Here is a 21,555-nt window from a genome sequence, read left to right on the forward strand (position 1 = left end):
TCCTTTTATGGGGTCTTTAGACCTGGTTCCTGGCAGGCGCTTCCTCTGGGAATAGAGTCCCAGAGTTTGTGTTTGTCATAAGACGATAAGAGCTCTGCTTTTTAACTTGGAGTTCTCAGGGATTCAAAGATCAGTTAAAGCCAGAAAATGCTGGAAGAGCCAGGGAGAAAGACAAGAATGACCCAAGGGATTGTGATCAAGGGGGTGCCTGGAAGGAAAAGGACCAGACATGGTATGTGGAGAGAGAGCGCAAGAATGTGGACAGGGAGCGATGCAAACAGAGGTACAGCATGGCAGAAGGAAAAACACGTATAAATAATGAAGAGCTCTTGGCAAAACTGAATCATTTGCTGGAGGAAGCCCTTCACTACAAAAATTCCCAAGTCATTCCCTTGAGCCCGTCCCCAGGGCGGTGGCATCAGGAAGCAGTTTCTAAGAGTGCGGATGGGTCCAGCAGCCCAGAGCGGGAGGCACGCTGTACCCAGCTAGGCCAGGAGATGGCAGTGTTGTCCCATCGGGAACCTCTCACTTGGACGCCACTTGCCGCCGTAAAGGTGAGTTCTGGGGAGTCCCCATTTTTCTTGCTTCCTGGATAACGTGGTTTTGAGAGTCGGCCTGTGGGCCACGGCCCAGCATGCAGTCCATGCTGAGTGTTGTGCAGGCAGTGTGGCTGCTGAACTAAGGCGCAAAACAAGTGACTGGGAAATACCTTGAAGAGATGGCCTAGTGAGCCTGGACCCCCCCCCCCCTTCTTCCCCCGCACACCTGGTGTACTGGGCTGGGGGCTGGGGGAGAGAGGGGGTTTCTACAGGAGAAACAGGAACTGGGTTGTTTCCATTTCCATTTCCATTTCAATGTTATGTAAAAAAAGTTAGGTTCCCAGGTTAGCCCATAAAAGCCTGCTTATTCTATAATACAAATTGCAGTGCAGTTATGACAGAAATAGAAAACAACGGTATTGTAGTGTTGTAATTTAAATAAAAGAAGGGGAAAAACGGAATGAAAATAGCTCTTGATTTTGATGCGTGAAGAAAGTTAGCTTTCATTAGAGCAGGAGGAGGAGGCAGATGAGCCAGGTATGGGACAACTAAAGGAGACATCCGGGACTCCAGGGGCTTGTGGGCAGAGCCCTGCGCTGTACTCAATACACTTCTGAGCAGAGCGGCTGCCCCTGCAGCTAACAGTCTTTGAGGAGCCAAGACCAGCAGGTGGGCCTGGGTCCAGGTGCCCCGCGGCGTGTGGGAGGGGCGCTGGGGTAGGAGTCTGAAGGCTTTGGTTTCCATGGCTGCTCTGGGTGAGTTGCTTTCCTTCTCTGGGCCTCGTTGTCTTGTATAAAATGGGAATGACATCAGTCCCTGATGTACTGTGTCAGTCGCTGTGAGAATCAAATGGGATGTTGAGGGCTCTTACGTGATTCAAAGCGCTCTGGAAAGGCAAGATGGAGGCCGCCTGGATCTTTAGTCTTTATACCTTCATTCACAACTTTGGGATTTTCTATTTTTTTCTCTTGATGTAGAAGTGTATCTCTAGCCAGCTCTAAGGCATGTGGGCCATGAATGGCTACCAGTAGGATTGTTGTGGGTCACTAACGGAAGAAAGCCAAAGGGCAGAGTGAGAAACAAAGGCCGCGAGAGGTAAAGGAGAATCTGTGTGCATTTCAGAAAGGGTGTCCTTGGGGATGATAGGACTGAGTTATAAACAAAGATAGGAACAGATGAACCCTGGGGGATATGCAGACCCTCCCTGGCAGCGTTTCCCAAACTGTGTTCCTCGGAACCCTTCCTCCTCTAGATGTGCTAGAAGAAGAAAAGGTATCATGGTCAAATAAGCTTGGGAAAGCATTGAGCTAAGCAGAGTTATACCAGTTTCTGCCTTATAGTGCCTCTTAGAACCTAATGCAATACACTCACCGTGGACCTCAAAGAAAAGTAGGAAAGTCACAGTATGCAGTGTTTTGCAAACACTGACCATAGAATTTGCTTGTTTTCTGAGTATCTAGTTAACATTTCCAAGGTGTGATTCAGGGACCACTGGCATTTACCTAGAGTGCTTGCTAGAAGAGCAGGTAGTCTGGCCTCATCCAAGATTTAATAAATCCAGCAGAAGGTCAGAGGGAGACACCCAGTGATTCTCTTTCTTCCCCCTCATCAATGCATTTATTTAGCATGTAGTATGTACCAGGTTCCCTGCTACGTATTGGAGATACAGTGGTGAATAAGACAGATACAATTCTGGCCTCACAAAAGCTAATTCTAATGCGGGTGGGAGTGGAGTGCTTTGAATGAGGAACAGAGACAATTGCCATATCATCTGCTTTTGCTGTGATGGGCAAGGCTCATGTGGTTTGGGAAGCTTTCCTGTAGGCAGGGATGTAAAATCAGGACCACGTCACAGAAATGTCTGTAACAACAATTAAGGCTTAGGATTCTGAGTATCCCTCATCTGTCCAATGAACATGGCAGTGTTGACCCTGACAGATTCGTGAATATCACAGGAAACCCAGTGAGTCTTTCGCACCGTTAGTCTGAGGACCAGTGATCTAGCTGGATTGATGTTGTAAGGGAAACTGCTGTGAGGTGAATGAGACGCTGATGCAAATACTCTCCTGATCTGGCCACCAGGGGGCACCACTGTCACCGTAGGATGGCTCGGTTGTGGGCAGAGGGGACAAACTCACCCATCACATACTGCAAACTGGGAGCCCTCCTTACTCATGGGGTATTGGTCGTGCTGCAGACAGTGCCGTGTCTGGTGAAATCAGGAATGTATTACACCAAGAGGAAGAGAAAATGTACATTGTTTTAAACCCCTATCTCATTTGAACTGACTACACCATAAGACTTGATGGACTCTTGCTTTCTTCTTGAAACTTTCTCCTCCTTTGACTTCTAGAACACAGCTCGCTTATGATCTTCCATCTACACTTAAGAATAACAGCTAACACTTACTGAGCACTTACTATAAGCCAGGCCCTGTCTGTCTGAAATGCGTCCTACCCATTATTTCCTTTACTCCTCAGGTCAGGGCCGAGCCTGGGCAGGTGGAGCTGATGGCAGTTAGCTCTGGCGTCCCCGCAGCTGTGCCGCAGCTGCTCCTCCCCACATAGTTTCTGGGCAACATTCCGTCCTCTACACTGGAAAGGTTTGGAAGTCCCGGAGGAGAGAACAGAGGCCCGAATGGAGAATCTGTTCTCAGGTTGTCATGGACGGTGTGGTGGTGGAGACGGGGCCCAGGAATCGAGTGAAACCACAGGAATATCAGCCTGCCTTCCTCAGCCCTAGCTGATGGCGAGTGTGTTTGACCACGCCTCCCACGAGCTTCTGGACCACGTGGCTAGTGAACAATTGAAATGTAGCAGACGTGACTCAGTTGCTGGACTTTTCATGCTATTTCATTTTAATTTAAATAGCTCTATGTGGCTAATAGTACCGTATGGGACAGGCCCATCATTCCTTGTTCTATTGGGCAGCTCTGTTCTAGATGGTTTCTGCTTTGATGACCAACTTTGATGCCCGTCATTAAGGGATGGATCAGGAGCATCGAAATCATTATATTTCATAATTAATGCAAAGCTATGGCTGACATGAAAAAAGAGAAACATTTACCTATACATACATGTGTCTATCTGTCTGTCTGTCTACTCTGTTTCCTGAAAATAAGACCTAAATATAAGACCCGGTCTTATTTTACTATAAGACCGGGTCTTATATAGTATAATATAATATAATATAATATAATATAATATAATATAATATAATATAATATAATATAAAGTATGAGACCAGGTCTTATATTAATTTTTGCTCCAAAAGACGCATTAGAGCTGATTGTCCGGCGAGGTCTTATTTTCAGGGAAACACGGAATCTATCTACCTGTCTATCTCCCTAGCAGCTACTGTAGAGGCTTTTGATCTCTCCCTTTGGCCGCACCAGAGTTAACGCACAGGTCTGTTTTCACTTAGTTTTTGCTGTTTTCCTCTTTTTCCTTTAAGAAGATATCAGTTGACCGCACTGAAGGGAATGTTCTGTAAGTGTTGCCAGGGCACCTGAGTCTGTTCTCCTGCAGCTGGCACCTCTGCGGGTGCCTGGTCCCCAGGCAAACGCTCTGCAGGCAGTGGTGTGACTGCATTCCTTCGCCTGTGACCTGTGACCCTGCCGGGGGCGGGGGCAGTGCTGGAAGGCTGGGCCTTTGGTATCCCAGGAGTCACTGCACCCACTCTATCTGATTGAGAGGGTCACATCTAATACCAAGAGAGCGTCTGACTCCAGCACATAAGGAAGCCAGGCATGGCTTTTTATGTTCAAAGTATTTTATTTAAATAAGTTTTTCTGTTGGTGTGTTTGAATTTTCCAGAAAAAAAATATTGACAAATATTATACAACTTGGACCATTTATAGTCTTCTTGAAAAGGCGACTGCCCTTTCTCTGTAGCCTCCCTCCCCCTCTCCCCAAGAAATACAAAAGTGAATCCATTGAGGGTGGGGAAAGACCTTCTCTGACTCTGGTTGAAGGTGCGTAGAAACCTGGGGGCTCCTCCCCAAGCTGGTGCTGGTTTAGGAAGCCTCTTTTTTACAATCTTTTTTGTCCTTCATGAGCTTAAATCCCCCAAGATGGGCCACGCAGGCTGTCAGCCTGGGCTTCCCCCATGGCCAGTGGCAGCTCTGAGACAGAGGCTGGGAAGGAGTAAAACTGGAGAGGATTAGAGGGATGGAGCTGGGCTGGTGCCAGGAGAAGAGGGAGTGAGAGAAGGATGAGAATGAAGTGGGAAGAAAAGGGAGTGGACACCAGTAACTGCCTTGGGCTCATTCAGTAGAAACGGGAGGGCCGCTCGTGCGTGCACCTGGCACTGTCCTAGGTATTCCAGGGAAGGCTGTCGGGAAACTGGGATGGGGAACAGACAGGCCTCAGTCAGGGCTTAGGTGTCCGGGGTCCTAGGCTATGGAAGCAACTGAGACATGTGTTTCGGGGTGTTTTGTGCCCGGAGGTAGAGCTGGTCTGTTCTATGAGGAAACAGTGGGACGCTGCACCTGGAGACTGAGGCCTTCTTATGGCAGTGACAACCGACTGCTGTCTTAATTCAAATGAGCGGCCGGTTGCCATGGCAGCCATGCTCCTTTGCTGGCCCTGATCCCAGTGATCTGCTCGCCGGGATCATATCTGACACCAGTCTCAGCCGTCAGCCTCCACGACTCCCCCAAGACATGCGTTTCGGGGGGTGCTGAGTGCTGGAGACAGGAAGTGGAATGTGTCCTGGTGGGCAGTGGTGGACGTGGTGAGGTTCGTGCATTTTGTGTGGGGAGATGACTAATCATCTTGTGATGTCCAGGGGACAGTCAGATGCTCCATGAAAAACTCTCCATGTGACAAGGGGACAGAGAATCAGAAGGCGCTTCTTCCTCTGGTCACAGCGGTTTAGGAGTGAGGGTCTGAGTGCCCCGGGTACTTAGGGCCACTTAAGGTGAGAGGGTGAACGTTACTGGTCCTAAAATATATGCAGGCGTGAATTATGAGTCACAGGGTCACCTGTTAGAAGACCTGGTGCAGCAGTCACCACCCAGCACCTGCCCTTCGCAGGCCTGGAGTAGACCTGGAGGGCAGGTGAGTACCAAGTAGGCCAAGAGAACAGATAGAGTGCATTTTTCCATTACTGCACTCTTATAGAATTTAGTTTTTGCCACTCTCAATATCATAGTTTAGCTACGTTCTTAAATCTCAATTTCACCACCATTAGAAGAGCTTCCATGGGAAAATATTTCATGAGCGCTACCCAGCAGATTTGCAAATGAACTTGGACAGCACAGCCTACTCCCACGTTGGGAATTACCCGTCACTGTAATATGGTCACAATACAATGAAAACACCAACCAGCTCATCATACAAGTGGATTAACATGGCCCCCCAACTTCAGCCTGGCAGGGGAACCCTCTACAGACCTAGTTTACACGTCCGAACGACACCTGTGCCAAGCTGACTCTTGGTTCTGTGTGCACCTTCCTGCAGAATTCAACACTCAGCCCCCAGGCATCGCAGCATGAGCGGACTCACTCAGAAGGTCAGTTGGGGGAATTAGTGAGGTATGTAGTTTACCCTTAACATCGTCACAAAGCCAACGGCCTCCGCAGACAGTTAGGAGTACCGTCTGCATGCAAGGCACTTGTCCAAACCTCAACATAAATATCGATAAACCTCTACATAGCTTCATCCTGCTTTCCTTGAGACTCTGTATCTCCTGCAGTCAGCCTTCCTACAACATGCAAGGCCTCCATTTCCACCGTAGGAAATCGTGTCCAGTGTGCTTTCTTGCAAGGCTGTCCCAGGGACCGTCGTAATTCCTTCCCCGCTGAAAACCTTCGGTTCCGCGGAAGACTCCTCACTCGGGTGTAGCACCTCCCTTCCATCGGGAAGCATACTTTCCCCTGGAGAAACCTGGTTTCCATAGCTCTCTGGGAGTCACTACCAAGAGCGGTTTGTTCTCACGTGGAGTAGACGCCTTGCTCAGTGGTTCTAGCGTCTCGGAGGGAGGTCTGGGACCACATTAAATATTGACCAGTGGGAACGAGGACCTTGTCCAGAGTTGCAAGACAGTAGCTGTCAATGAATTTTGATCTGTCACACTTTAAATTTTTCCTCCCAGGTGGGAGGTCAAAAGCATGGGAACTTGCTGAGTCTGTATCGTACAGGGATGGAGGCTTGACCAGGTTGCTGGATGCCCAGTGATGAGGATTTCCAGTCAAAGGTTATGTAGGGATAGGAAGAGGGAAGCACACGTCTCTAACCTGAGTTTGTGGGGAAGATGTGCACCTTGCCTGGTCCTAGAACTGTGCATATGTGCCCGCGTCTGGCCGGGCCTTCCTGGGGGATGTTTTTGTAAGAGCAGATAATGTACTGCCGTGCACAGGGCTTTGCCCACAGTAGACATTCAGTGACCATTTGATGAACAAAATACACTTGCCCAAGTACCCACATGTGTGTGTGTGTGTGCGTGTGTGTGTGTGCTTTGGGGAGACATGTCAAGATGTATAGATACATGTTCCTTGTGCTTTTGCATATGTAGTTTGCCAGGGACCGTTGGATGGCATGCCTGAGTCTGTAGGGAAGAGCATTGTTACTGGACACGTAGCTGCCAAGACCGTGCCCAAGAGCTGTCCACATGCTCCCTGGGAGTGCCCTCCATGGGGACACTCGCCTGAGGTTTGTTCCTTGGTTGAGAAGTTCCTCTGTTGATGTGAGTGTGTCAGGTCAGGGATCGCTGCTCCCTGCCTGCGTGTAGGTGGAAGACAGCCGAGTCCTTGAGGGGGCACCTCTGCTTCCTGCCCGACTAGACAGGCAGTGATGGCCTCTTCTCCATCTGGAGAAGCTTGGGCTGAGCAGAGATCCAGAGGTCTTCCTCTGCCTTCTTCTTCTTTTTCTTCTTTCCCTTGTTTTGTACTGGCTGTTGGCCATTCTTGCGTGGCCGGTTCCAGCAGCAGTGGCAACAGATGAAGAGCAGTGTGAGGACCACCAGTAGTGGCAGCGCCAGGATGACACCCAGGCAGATGGTGTTGAAGAGGCCCTGTTCGTGCTTGTTCAAGATGGTGTCCCAGATGGCATTCAAGAAGGAGCTGATTTTCTCCATGGTGCTCGGCTGGTAGGTTCCAGAGAAACCTCAGCTGACTGCCACGTCCAAGGCTCACGAGGACACAGCCTTGCCCATTGGGAACTTACTTGTCTTCCAGCTCTGGCTTTGGGCAGGCCATGGATAGCACCTGAAGGGAGCAAAACAGACAATTCAAGAAAAAGGCAATGGCACGATCGACAGTTTTTAATAAGATCCTAGATTTTAGGCTTAGGAAAGGGGAGGGAATCAAACATTTCCAGAGTTCAGAGAAATTATATTGAGATTCAATAAAGAAGAGAAATACGTGCATGTAGTCAGTGAATATTAACTAACTCTTATACATGATATTGGGCTTAGGATATAGAAATTAATAGTATATGAGACCCGGCACATAGTAGGTCCTCAGAAATTGTCGGATGAATGAACCAACGTGTATATTCAGTGTTCTGTTAGGAATTGACTCTCTGGACTCTCCATAAGCGCAGTTCTCAGTCTTTTCTCCACGGCAGCTCACCTGATAGATGTGAAACACATATTCCCCACAGACAGCTTGGTAGCTGACCTTCTGTGAACACAGCAGGACATTTGCACATGCATTGAAGCGTAAGCACAAGATGAAATTGATGTCTTGCTGCCTGTGGCAGGGGACGTGGACGTCCCCAGGCGACGAGGCCACCAGTCCTCATCGGCCTCACTCCTTCCTCCCTTCCTGTCCCTTCCTGCTCTCTTCCCTGTTCATGACCCCTCCCCCTTACATCCCGCTCCTGTGTCTGACAGGACTCATGGTGCTTTGGGTAGGGGACCATCTGCTGGTTCTCTCTGTTTCTATCGTCCTCTCCCTCGTTACTCCTGTCCCTGCTCCCTGTCCCTCATCAAGTGTTCCCAAGTCCCCTTCCTGGCCGGTTCCCTTTGGCTTCAGTGGAAAAGGAGTCTCGAAGGCTGCTCAGCCATGGTGCTTGGAAACTGGGGTGGGCTGGACGCCTCCTACTCCTCCTGAGCTCAGCTTATGGCTGGGTCTGCTCTGGTTGCTTGTCCAGAGTGGCCCCTCGTCCTTTGGCACTCCCTCCAACTCGCCACACGTATTGTAGGCCTCAGCTCTCAAGTAGAAGGTCTTCGGGGCTCCCTCAGTTCTGGAATCCACGAGTTCTTGTGACCAAGTAAGACTCGGAGGACAGGCGTCATTCAAGGAACTTGAAGAGACTTCTTGGAGCCAGACATTGCCCAGGACCCAAAGTTCAGAGTCCCTGATGTTGAGGCTGGAGACCTTAGAGGTCATCCCGACCAACTCTCTCACGTCAAGATGAAGAATCCGAGACCAGAGTGGGGGTGTGACATGTCCGAGGACACAGAGCTGTGAGGAACACCCAGACATCTGGACAAGGGGGTCCTGCACTTTCTCAAGGCTGCCGGGCCAGCAGCACAGGACGATGGCGTGATTTTATGCTTGTATTTCCCTTGATACTTTCCCAACCACCTTCATGTTGTAAGTGAGCAACAGGACGGCACACTGTCGAAGGAGAGAAGCTCTGGGGGACTTGGGTCCAGCATCATTCTGTGGCATTTTGTTGTGTGCTGGTGCATAACTGCATGGCCCCACCTCAGTGGTGTGGTACCCCAGGGGTGGTCCCTGAGGTCTGTTTCCTTGGAAACATACTCTGTGAAGTGTCCTAGGTGGGGTTTGTCCATCAAAGCCCCACCTGACCTCAGTCCTGGTCTGTTGGCAGGACTGAGGCCCCACACCCTCATGGTATAACCTACGCGATTGTGTAGATTGGCACATTCTACTGTGCCATTTGGCCTATGGAAGGGAAGTGACACTGTAAGGTGGCACTTATTACATGCCAGGCACTGTTGTAGGAACTGTACACGTACTAACTCATTCAGTCTTCATTACAGTGTTACCAAGTAGGTACAGTAATTCTCCCACTGCAGCCAGAGAGGTCACACAGTGAGTGAGTGGAGAAACTGGGTTTGCTGATTGTGGGGAGCTCGGCTCCAGATGCCCCAGCGATGAGCCCTTCTCAGGTGTTGCTCTGCACCTCCTCTTCCTTTGTGCGGAATTAATCCATATTTGGCAATTGCCCGGGAGTTACAGAATCTTCCGATAATGGGCTCTTCCCCAGGTTGGCTTAAATGTTTATCCTGCTCTGTTATAGAAGATGGCAAAGAGGTTGATGGATACATCACAAACGCATGAAGAGACATACAACAAACATCCGGTCTGGCTCACGTGGAGGTCTATAGAAAGCATATGGCTGCCGGAACTTCAACAGGCAACAGAGAAAAGTATGCTGAGAAGTCACAGCCCCTCAACGGAGGCTCTGCCCGAGCGCCTCTGAGGACCTGGGACCCCTACGCCATGGGTCTGCCCACACGCCACCACGCAGGCTCTTTATAGAGAAAATCCACCCTTGGTAACCTGGAACCTCACCGCAGGCCACTCGCTGCCGTGCTCCTCATACCACTGTCTCTGTATTTTCTTTCTCCCTTTGCCATGACCTTTACTTTGACCTCAGCCTTGGATGGCCCAGTAGTTTTCAGCCCACCTAGAAGGATTTTTCTGCTTTGTGGTGGGGAGACTTTGGGTGCTTTTCTCTACTTGGGTCCACACATAAGCTTTCCTGGGACCAAATGCTCTTTGCACTGCATTTCTGTGATTCAGATCAGATAACACCACCACCACGTTTGCTGACAAAGAATTCTGTGCCAGTGCTGAGGCTGGTCCCGCGGGGAACATACAGGCATGCGGGACCCACTTTTGGGTTCAGCCAGGAAGAGCGAGGAAGGACACTGAGCCCTTGGAGAATATTAGGGCAGTTTTCACAAGGGGGGGGGGTCACGAGGACTATGAAAGATGACTAGGGTCTGCCCGAGAAACATAGGTAAAAAGGTTGTTCAAAGATTCCAAGCAGAGAAACTTCCAGAACCTGGGCAGGAGAATGGGGGTCTTCTGGTGAGCTTGTAGCTCAGGGCAGGAGCGAGCAGGGCTGTAGGCTGTGGCCAGGGTAGACAGGGCCTTCATAGGGCGTGTATTAATTTGGGGGTTTTGTTACAGGAGGATGTTGTGATCAGATCAGACAACAGCATCTGAAAAGCTCTGGAAAATGTTTTAAGAGAGTTCTTCAAGCATTTAACAAATATTTATTGAGCACCTGATAAGTACCGTTGGGGACGGAAGGTTCAGTAATAAAGCGCAAAGATACAGCTTCTGATAACATGGAGCCTTGTACATTCCAGGGGAGTTATGGTCACTGAGGGATTGTGTCATAAAAGTAAAACTTAATAAGCGAATTCCAGCTTAGGTTGCTTAGCTGGCTGAAACAGAAGTATGCATTTAAATTATGTTTATCTCAGTGTCCCTCCCAACCTTTGTCTTAAGCGCTTCCATCCTGTGGCACCTAAAATAGCCTTTGAATAAATAGATTTCTTTTCAAGCTCAAGCTATGTCAATAATTCACTTCGGGATTCCTAAAGGTACTTATTTGAGTCTGCTCTCCATACAGCCAGAGAGAGTATTCATTAACATTTGGGAACCCAGTCTGGGGAATACTTGATTAAAAGGTATTCTTTATATTTTTTAATCTAATAACTCTCTTCTAGATGCCCCAGGTTACTTGCTGAGCTCTGCTAATCTATAGTGTTTCATTAGTATTTATGAGCCTTGCACTATTAGCATTTGCAGGAAACAATCAAATATCTCCTTGGCAGTATAAATTAAAAGTTAGAGCTTCCATAGAACATTTTGCAAAAGGAGCCACCTTTTGGGCCTTAGAAATTCTCGCTGGGCAGATGAACCCATCCTTTTGTTGGCTCTTAGTATCTGCTGACACTGTTTGAAAGGTAATTCATCTATTCTTGTAAAAACCAACAGTAGGTGTCAGCCAGCCATGATTGTTTGTGGTTGTGGGGGTGGGTGTGAGGAGAAAGCTGAGGGGAAAGGCTGTTTTCAGTATCCATCTCTATATCCTCAATAGTATCTAGCTGGGGAGAGAGTCATTCATTCATTCTTTCTTCCAACAAACTTCTGTCTGTCTGTGTGTGAGGCACTGAGAGAGAGCAACGATCCTGGAGCCAGAAGACCTGGATGTGAGCCCTGGGTCAACTCACATGACCTTGGCGAGTGATGGAACCTCAGCTACAAAATGAAGCTAATAAGCTTCCCTTGTTATGATGTTGTGAGGATTATAAGCGCTCAATATACTTAGTATATTTTGTAAACTGTTAAATGCGGTAAAGCATAATCCATAAAATAGTGGGTTATCTCCAGATAGCAGTGGCCTATTCTAGCTTTGGGCTTTTCTTCACCGTCTCTTACGTCCAAGCATAATCCTCACTGCCAAAGAATCCAAAGAACCGTGGGCCCCGACTCCAACCCAATGAACCCCAAACCCAAGGTTTTGCAGGTAACCTCCCTGTGGGTGGGCCCCATATCTGTGGTTGTAATTCTAGACTCTGGCATCCAGCAACAGGATGGAGAAGGGTCACTTGGGGAACTTCTGGTGGTCTCTGGAGGACTGTTGAGCTCATAAAGTGAGCCCCAGGGAGAGCGCCTAGCCCTCTGCAGGCCCCAGCCCCCTCCCAGGCTTTGGAACCCCTGGCAGTGTACCGGGAGGGGTCCTTCCCCAGGGAGGTCAGATCCACCTCTGAGAGCCAAGAGCTGCTCCAGAACTGTGTCCGGCGCTGGCACTCCGACCCACGATGCTTCCGGAGCTCCCCAAGCAGGGGCCAGGGCATTCTGCTTTGTACCAGCCTCTCGCTGTTCCTGTTTATTAGGTGAAGTAATATGTGTAAGCTGTAGAACAGTATCTGTCGGGTAGTAAATGCTTCCTAGAAATGTTCATGATAAAGATCACGATGGCACCCGATGAAAATTCCTGAGACCAACTCGAGTGACCAGTGGGCCAGATCTTTATCCCTCTGGTGAGGGGTGGGGTGAGGCGGGAGATTCAGGTCTCTCTCAGAACTTTTGAAGGTTCCTCTGCTACAGCTGCAGACTCCTGGGTATGCATGGGGCCACTTCTTAATTGAAAGCTAGGAACAAAGACTTCCCCTTGGGCCTTAAATGCTTCCTCGGAGCCTCTACCGTGTACTGTGGTTATTGCTGTGCTTACATATTTCCTCACCCGAGGATCTCAGGTGACAGCAGGATGGACTCCTGGCTAGGCTAGCTGCCTAAGAGTCACCCAGGGAGTTACAGATGCCAGTTCCTGGGCCGCCCTCCTGGAGACCCAGCTTCAGTAGGTCGAGGTGGGCCCCGGGATTTGTTTGTAACAAATCGCCCAAGTTTCCTGAACAATGGTCAAGTTCGAAAACTGCTGTCTAAGCGAGTGGACCAATGATTCTTTTCTATGAGCCCAGGTGCCTTCTTGAGTGAGGGAATGGATCTTGGGTGAGGGCGGGTGGGGAAGGCTTTTCTTCATACACGGCGGCACCATCACCTGCCTCGGGGCACCTCCTGGGGCATCACTTCTGGCTCTGGTGTAGTCAGGGCATCTGGGCCCCAGCTACTTTCCTGGAGATCACAATTCAACCCAGTAAGCATTCACTGCACACCCACTCCGTACTTGGTCCCATGCATTCAGACCTGAGCCCCGGGAGAAGAGACAGCTAGCAGAAGTACAGTGTGGTGAGTCCGGGGTTCATGCTCTGTGCCAAGGGACATGGGAGCAGCACAGCAGGAGGAGTAAGCAATTTGGCCTGGAGAGGGTTAAGGGAACGTGATTGGAAGGAAATGGCCATCAGGACGGGGTCTGCTCCGTCATTTGGTCAATGACTATTTACGGGGCACCTGCTATGGGCTGGGATCCATGTGTTGAGTCCTGGTGGAACATGCAGACCAGATCTCTGTCCTCTTAGCGTTCAGAGTCTAGTGTGGGACACAAACACGCATGAAAGAGCCCAGCAGACATGTGGGTAAGTGCCAGAAGGAGAAGCCCATGATGCCAGGACAGTGAGTGCTACCTCTCGGGGAGGTCGGGGCCGGCTCTCAGTGGGGGTGACTTCACTAAGATCTGAGTTACGAAACCAGCAAACACATGTCAGGCTGTCTGAAAAGTCTTGACATAGAATAAATGTATGAGCATGTAGCACATTTTCAAGTCACAGGCTTGATAGGTTTTTCTTCAACCCTCAGCTACCTTTCCAGGTGAAGTGCCTCTAAATGTAAAGCAATGTGTTCAGTTGTTAGTGCACCTATAAAGTGTCCCCCAACGTTCTGGAAACACAGGGAAATGACGCATTTACTGTGCTTTTCTCCAGAAGAACAACTGGACCCATTGCTTCTCCTATAAAGAACCTGAAAGGACAGTGTGGCTGAACTCAACAGCAGCGAGTGCAGATGACAGCGGGGTGACACGAGGCCCACAGAGTAGGTGGCCCCTCTCCCGCAGGACCTCTGAGTCATGTCAATGTCTGGTGTACGCTGTAAGAGCCATGGGGTTTTAAGCAAGGAGGGGACATAATTGATCTGTGTTTCCTAAAGAACACTGTCACTGAGGTGACGGACAACAGATCGCCGAGGGCAGGAGTGAGAAGAGACAGTTACAGTGGTTCAGGGAAAATGGCAGCCGGGATGGGTTGAGGTTGGTGGTGGAGGCGGGACAAGTGTCTGCCTTGAGTGTTTTCCAGCGGATGTGATGGGAGAGGGACAAGCAGAAGTGTCCCTGGGCTGTGCTCTGCTCTCCATCTTCTGGCCCTGGCTTCTCAGGTTGTTGAGACGAGCCTGTTTTATTTTCTCTAAAATAGGGATCCCTTCCGTCTCTACCGGACTCCCCGCCATCTCTCCTGGGGGTTTAAAATCTCTTCTTCACCCCAGGTGTCTCCACCTGCCTGCTCCAACCTTGCCCCGCCTCTCAAAATCCTCACAACATGCCTGTGGTCACGATAACATCACACACTTCAGAAGCCCGGCCTCTGGCAGTGAACGGCACAAGGAACCCCAGTCAGTTATTAACTCCGCCGTCCGGATATGTATTTTCCTGGCAGTTTTCACCTTGCTCATCTGACATGCTCAGATGCTCTCTAATAGATGGATGCAAGTACTGTTTTGTACAAAAAAATTGTCACATCACAGCACATAATCGGCTTGTAGATTATTAAGTTTCTAACTGAAATCTGGCTCTAGGCCTGATGAGATAGAAATCTGTAGTTTCCCCAGTTTAATTAATTGCTTCAAGTAACTAGTCCAAATACACAGGGAGAGCCTCTTTTTTTCCTCCCTGGAGTATGCATAGATGGTATATAACGAGGTATTGAGTGTTTGAAGAAAATTGATAGTATTTCCTCTCAGAATCAATGTTATAATTATGGTTGCCGTTTTGAACAAAGGCATAAAAACAGAACATCAATATAGAAATGATTAAAGCGCCACGATTATTAAAAGTAATAAAATGATGCTTTATCATGTAGACATTCTGAACTGCGAGGGGGCAGACATGGGGCCGGTGGTCGGGTTCCCCACTTTGTTAATAAGGAACCCCAGACCACAGGAGGCTCTGACTCACTGGGCACACAGCTGGCGATTGGGGGGTCAGGACCAGAATCAATGTCTGCCGACTCCTGGCAGCTGCACCGGCCAGGTCTCTCCTACGAAAGTCCTTAAAAAGAAGCATGGGGCAATGCTTGGCAAGATGCCGACCTCTCCACTCTGGGCACAGCTAGACTGAACTGCCTCCTGAGATCTCCCCCAGGTCCTCGTGTTCTCTCTCTGCTGTCACGCTGGCTGGCCGTGGGCAAAGGGCCCCGGGGAGGACTCCCAGACCCCTGGGGTCACAGAGATGGAAGGTGTTCCCGAACGAGGGTGTGGCGCACAGCACCCCTGTGACCAGTCAACAGCGGAGTGAGTGAGAAATACACCTGTGTTGGGTGAAGCCACTGAGATTCAAGGATCCTCTGCTATAGCAAGTAGCCTATGCTGACTAACACAAGTGACAACAAGCTGATGTTGGTGATGACCACGATGCGATGAGTTGATTAACTTTCCTGTAGTGCAGCTTTCACCTGAGGGGGCTGCTTCAGAGTGCTGGTTCTGGGGCCAAATATCCCGGGTTCGAACCCTCACTCTGCTCTTTGCCAACTGTATCACCTCGGGCGGGTTGCTTAACCTCTCTCGGGCTCAGTTTTCTCATTTGTAAAGTGGAGCTGATGATAATAAGCTGTTGGGAAAAGTAAGTGAGTCAGTGGATGAGGCTCGTCTGAGAGCCAAGCCTGGCGCTACCTCTGTGCCCTTATTATTGGGCCCAAAATGAATAGCCTGGCCAAGGGAAACATGCCTCACCTCCTGAGCCAAGGATGATTTCGTTTGCCTTTTTAGAATTTGGGATGGTTCTAGCGTCACGACTGTGATTATGCAGGTCTCCCTTAAGGCATTTTTCTTCTCCTCTCTCAAGTTTTCTTGTAGTAAGGAGATTCTTTCTAAATTATTCCATCTATTTTCAAAGCAAGCATTTCAGAACTGAAGTACATACAGACATTGCTGAGAAGCAGCGTGGTGAGGGGACGGTCTCGTCTCTCTCTCATCATGGATCTCACATTGTTGGGCACAGTTGGACAGAAGTTCCTTCCTCTCCCCCCAGCCAGATGTCCCTTTGTCTTTGTGCAATGCATTTAATGAGCTCCTAGGACATGTCCGCTCCTGTCCCAGGCCTGTGGATTTAGTCATGAACGACACACCGCGCTAAAGCTGCCCACTTTCCACAGGGCGAAGGTACATCGTAATAAACAAGTGCACAAATAAATAAACCAGAATGTGCTGTGAGGGCCAGGAAGGAAATAGTTGGCGTGGGCTCTGAGGAGGGGACTCGGAACTGAGGTCGACAGGGACCAGTTGTGCACAGAGCTCAGGGAAGGGCCTTCCAGGGGGGAGGGAACAGCAGGGTGAAGGCTCTGAAGTGCAAAGGAGCTTCCCAAACCCTAGGGGTGAGGAGGTCGGTGCAGCTGGAGCCCAGGAGCCCTGAAGGTGACACCGGCTTCAAGTCAGGCAGCTCTGTGCGTGGGATGGAGGGCAGAGGGTGGAGAAGACAGAAAGGGTCCTCAGATTCCGGCGGCCCCCTCTTCATCCCCATCGTTACCATCTCTGTCCGAGCCTCAAACTGCTTTCTGCGTTTCCTTCTTCTAGTTCATCTTTCTAAAACCCGCGTATGTTCATGGCCCCTGCTTAGCCTCCCTTTGGCTCTTCCGTGCTTGTATCATGATCACAACTGCTTAGCAAGGAGGACAAATCGCTCGTGATCTGGGCCCCTCGACCATCGCCCTCTGCCACCCTTGTGGCCCCATTTCCCTTAAGTTCTCCCAGCATTCTGTTCTTTCCTGTTGTCATCCTTCGCACATGCTGTTCCATCTGCCTGGAATATCGTCACACCTTCGTCCCTCGTCCTAGTCATGAAGAACTTCTTGTCTGTCCTTCAAGCCTCCTCTAGGAGGGCCTCTGTCCCCAAACCCCCCCGAGTAGGTTTCTTTCTTTTCTGAGCTCTCACAGAATCAGGAACCTATCGTGGCCTTTATCTTATTGTGTTATAATCATTTTTCTTTGAGATGTAAGTTTTAAATATATGTAAAACCTGTGGACTTGATTCTCTCATACTCGTGCCAGTCCCTAGATAGCAATGGTCTCAGTCGTCTGTGTGACCTGATGACCTCGCTCTGTGCCTATCATACAAAAGGTGCTAATAAATATTTGATGAAGGAATGAATTCTTTCACTGCTTGGCTCCTCAGAAGACTGACTGTGTGTCTTTGGTTCCCCCATTTATAGATCGGAGTCCTAACCCCCAGTACCTCAGAATGTGACCTTATTACAGATGTAATTAGTTAAGACGAGGTCATACTGGAGTCAAGTGGGCCCGTGGTCTAATAAGAATGGTGTCCTTGTGAGGAGGGAAATTTGGACATAGAGACAGACATACATAGAGGGAAGACCATGGGAGAAGACAGAGAAGACGGCCACTTACAAGCCAAGGTGCAAGGACTGAGGCAGATGCTTCCCTCACAGCCTGCGGAAGGAACCAGCCCTACTAACATTGGAGTTCAGATTTCTAGCCTCCAGAACTGTGAGACAATACATTTCTGCTGATTAAGCCACCCACTTTGTGGCACTTTTTATGGCAGCCCCAGGAAACTAATAGTATACATTATTTGCTTCACCCCCACCTGCACCCCAATCAGCTCGTCCCATTGGCTCTGTCTCCAAATTATATCCCAAATCCATCTGCTTCTCTCCGCTCCATGGCTAGGTCACCACCATCTCTCACCTGGATTACTGTGACAGCTTCCTATCCAATCTCGGGTTCTTCCCTCTCTAGAGCCTGTTCTCCTATGAGCCTGATTAGGTTACCCCCCCCCCCAACACGAACACACACACACACACACACACACGCACACACCTCCACTCACCACCGCTCCCCTGTGGCTTCCCAACGCCTGTACAGTGACATCTAAACTCCTCGCCGTACCCCACAAATGCCTCCATCATCTGGCCCTGCCTCCTTCTCCAATCTCATTTCACCCCCCGCTTCTTACCCCGCCATGCCATGGACACACCCACTTCAGGACCTTTTTTTGTCCCTTTAGGACATTTGCTCTCAGATCTTGGCATGACTGACTGCTTCGTAACATTCAGAGTTCAGTTCAAATGCATTTCTGCTAAAATGTAACCTCAACTGTTACCCCATCAAGAGGGCTTTCTTAACCAAGTAACTGAAAAAGGCCTAGCCCCCAGTCAACCTCCACTGCCCCATCCTGTCTCACGGCCCTTGTAGGACTTCCCATGCTGAAGATTCTCATTCACAGGTCGCGTTCTTGTCACTTGTTTGCACATGTATTGACTGTCTTCCCACACTGGAACGTGAGCTCAGTGAGAACAGGGCCCTTGCCTGTCATATTCTGTTTGGATGCCCAGAGTCTGAAGGAATGAATGAAGTCATGCCAGTTAACGCAAAGGTCTAAGAAAAGAGATCTTGAAAAAAAGAAATGTTCATCAGTCAACCCAGGTCGCTGGGGAGAGACAGGAGGGGCAGCGAAGAGCACAGAACAGTGACCCTCAGTCTCATTGGTGGCCAGCCTTTGACGAGAATTACCCACCACTTAGCCCACAGGCCAGCCAGGTCCCCAGCCACGTGACTCATTTCAGGAGGAAATAACGATCAAGAAAAATCCCGTATCGCTGAAGGCAGTGCGGAGTGGGGGGGTGCTTTATCTGCTCCTAAATACTCACCCACCTTCTTTTCGCTCAGTCACAAAGGGCGCATTGTAGCTGGGACTTTCTGATAACAAGGGATCCTTTCCTGATTACTACATGCTCTAGTTCAGGTTCAGCAGAAAAGAAAATTAAAAAGCTCCATTTCACTCCAGGTTCAGATGAGTCAGCCTTTCAATCAATCAAGGATTAATTAAGCTACGCTCGGAAATACAGGGGAGCTAAGAGACACCCTCTCTCTACTCAAAGACGGTACCAGGGAAATAAACAGAGAATGATTTAAGAACAATGGGAATGGTTCACAAAGGTTTCATCTGGGCTTTCTGTGATGGGAGGCCTGGCGTCTCTAGTTGCTTTATTTTCCTTTCCTCTTCCTCCTTCTCTCTCTGCTTCCTTTTCTCTCTCCTTGTCCCTAATTTCATCGTCTCCAAAGATCCATGCCGCGGACTCTGAATAATTCGTCTTTTTCAGTTACCCTTAGGATTAGATGCTGGAAATCATGTCTGAGTCTGTGAAAATTCCACCTGTACTAATTATGATTGAATATAGTACTTTCAGCCTGTCAGACAGTCAACAAATTCCTCAGATTTACGTTCCTGGGATCGTCAAGGAAATGTCCTGGGTTTTCTGCTCCTAAACCAGAAAACGTGTGGTCAAGAATTTTGCCTCCTCCACTAACACAGTGTGGCGTCTGGGCAACGCGCATTCAGCACTTTTTAAGTTTTCTCCTCTGTAACGAGATATTTGCTCCTTTCTCAGAGGGTTAGGTGTCTTGTCCATGGTACCACATCATTTTAACCTCACAACCTAGCACAGCGCCTGGAAGAAAGTGGGGTGGCAATAAGCATTTGTTGAATGGATGGATGAATGAATGAGTGAGTGAGTGACTGCATTGCCGGGAGGAATAAAAGAGATCATGAGTGTGAAGCATGCAGCTTAAGTGTACCTCACACAGTGGGTGCCTTAAAATTGCCTTGGAAACTGCGTAATACTATATTTGTTATACTATTCATATTGTGTGAAAAGTGAAAATATCCATTTAAAGACTTATTTTGTTGTAACCAATGAGTCAGTTTGTCACTAAACTGGTTTAAAGAGCGAGTCAACCAACTGCTAGGGAATCAGGGCAGACGCATGGCCTTTCCTCTCCTTTCTTGCTGACTTGATCCCCATTCGTTCCCAGCCGCGCCTCCCTCTTTCAGCCCTCCTGACCTCTGGGATCTGGTTTCTTAGGGGCGCCTTGTTTTGTCCATCACTATCGACTTTCTGCTCTTCATTTCAGCGAGAATGCTCTCTTGTTTTCCTTTGACTGGCCTCTTTTGACATAGATACCTCAGCAGGCCAAAGCCTCAAAACAGAGGGTTGGCACATGTCCTATCACCTTTCACAGGGACAGGGGACGGTCCATTGAATGAAAAAGCCACCATTTGTTGCGTTTTTAGTAAGTGCACTACTCTGTGTGTAATCAGGATTTTACAAACACGGCCTCATTCAACAACTCAGGAGGTGGGCCCTTTTATGCCCATTATACAGGTGAGAAAACCGACGCTACCAGAGATGATACGATTTGCCCAAGGCCATGCAGCTACTAAAGTGCAGGAGAGGTTTGACTCGAGTCCTGCCTGAGTCCAAACATCTTGCTGTAACCACTCAGCCACACAGCCACCATCCTCAGGAAAGTCCCCCTTTGGGGACTTTAGTCTCTGGGACTTCCCTTAGGATAATGGGGTGTTCACCCACTCATTCATCCATCAAACATTGGAAAGCTTGCCATGTGAGCCACACCCCACCCATGCTTAATTAAGACATCTTCTGTGCCTTCAAGGAGATCCCTTTTTAAGAGGACCAAAAAATGTAAGAAATATAGAACAGTGTCACGTATGACAGTGCGTGTTAGGGACCCAAAAGCATGCATGACACTCCCTGGGGTGCTCAGTGGCAGTCCAGGAGCTATAGCCAACCCATAGGCACTTTGGTTTTTTTGCCTCCTCTGATTGCGTATAAAATTCTCAATCTTTAGCTAGTCCTAAAATGTGGCCACCCTAACTTCCCATATACCCGAGATGGGCTGGAGCTTTAGAAGGGCCTGTGTTCTCTCCGTTCCACACTGCAGGCCCCACCCTGCCTCTTCACCCAGTTCTCTCACCTGCAGGCATTTTAAGTTCGCGGCCCCTGGATTGTAACATGTAGTCCAGAGTGGGGACTGTATTACCTGTTCTTGGTGCTGTTGTCTGTGTAGGGGAGAGCCACCCAGGGGGGCTTGAAAAAAGAGAAAAAGGCAAGCCTTGCTTTCCAGCTATAACCTCCAGTTAGATGGCCTGACCCAGGTCTTTGGCTAAATCAAAAGATAAGGACGAGGGACATTTTGCAAGAGGAATTAGTACATATCGGAATGTCCCCAGGTACGATACAAAAGGCTGGCTGAGAGGTGCAGTGGAAGGAATATGAAGCCAGGGGTCAGAGGACCCACTTCTAGTCCAGGTTCAGTTGACCTCCAAGCCTCTGACCTTGGGCAAATCAGTTAAGCGTTCTGAGCCCTTTCCTCATCTGAAATATGAGGCTATTAACCAGCCCAGATAGCTCTCAAGATTATTGTGAAGAAGGACAGGACGTGTGAAAAGGACACCGAGAAGGGAAAATTGCAATCTAAATGCAAGATAGTAGTATGTTAGTGGATTATATAAAAAAGCTGGATTAAAGCTAAAATGAGAACCCTGGGCTGCTCTTACTGACGCAGCCCTCCACCCTCCTGACCTCTCCCCTCCCT

General features: G+C 49.1%; 1 protein-coding gene across 1 annotated transcript in view; it reads right to left on the reverse strand.

The window, feature by feature from the left end:
• Positions 1–4,292: 4,292 nt before the first annotated feature.
• KIAA0040 (KIAA0040 ortholog) overlaps positions 4,293–21,555 on the reverse strand; it is a 31,064-nt gene continuing 13,801 nt past the window's right edge. Inside the window, exon 2 of the mRNA XM_019726988.3 lies at positions 4,293–7,746. Coding sequence (XP_019582547.2) covers positions 7,320–7,616 — 297 coding nt within the window. The 5' untranslated portion in view covers positions 7,617–7,746 and the 3' untranslated portion in view covers positions 4,293–7,319. The remainder of the gene's footprint in view (positions 7,747–21,555) is intronic.

Source organism: Rhinolophus sinicus, chromosome 11, assembly GCF_057876585.1.
Source record: "Rhinolophus sinicus isolate RSI-liver-muscle chromosome 11, RSI-T2T, whole genome shotgun sequence".
NCBI lineage: Eukaryota > Metazoa > Chordata > Mammalia > Chiroptera > Rhinolophidae > Rhinolophus > Rhinolophus sinicus.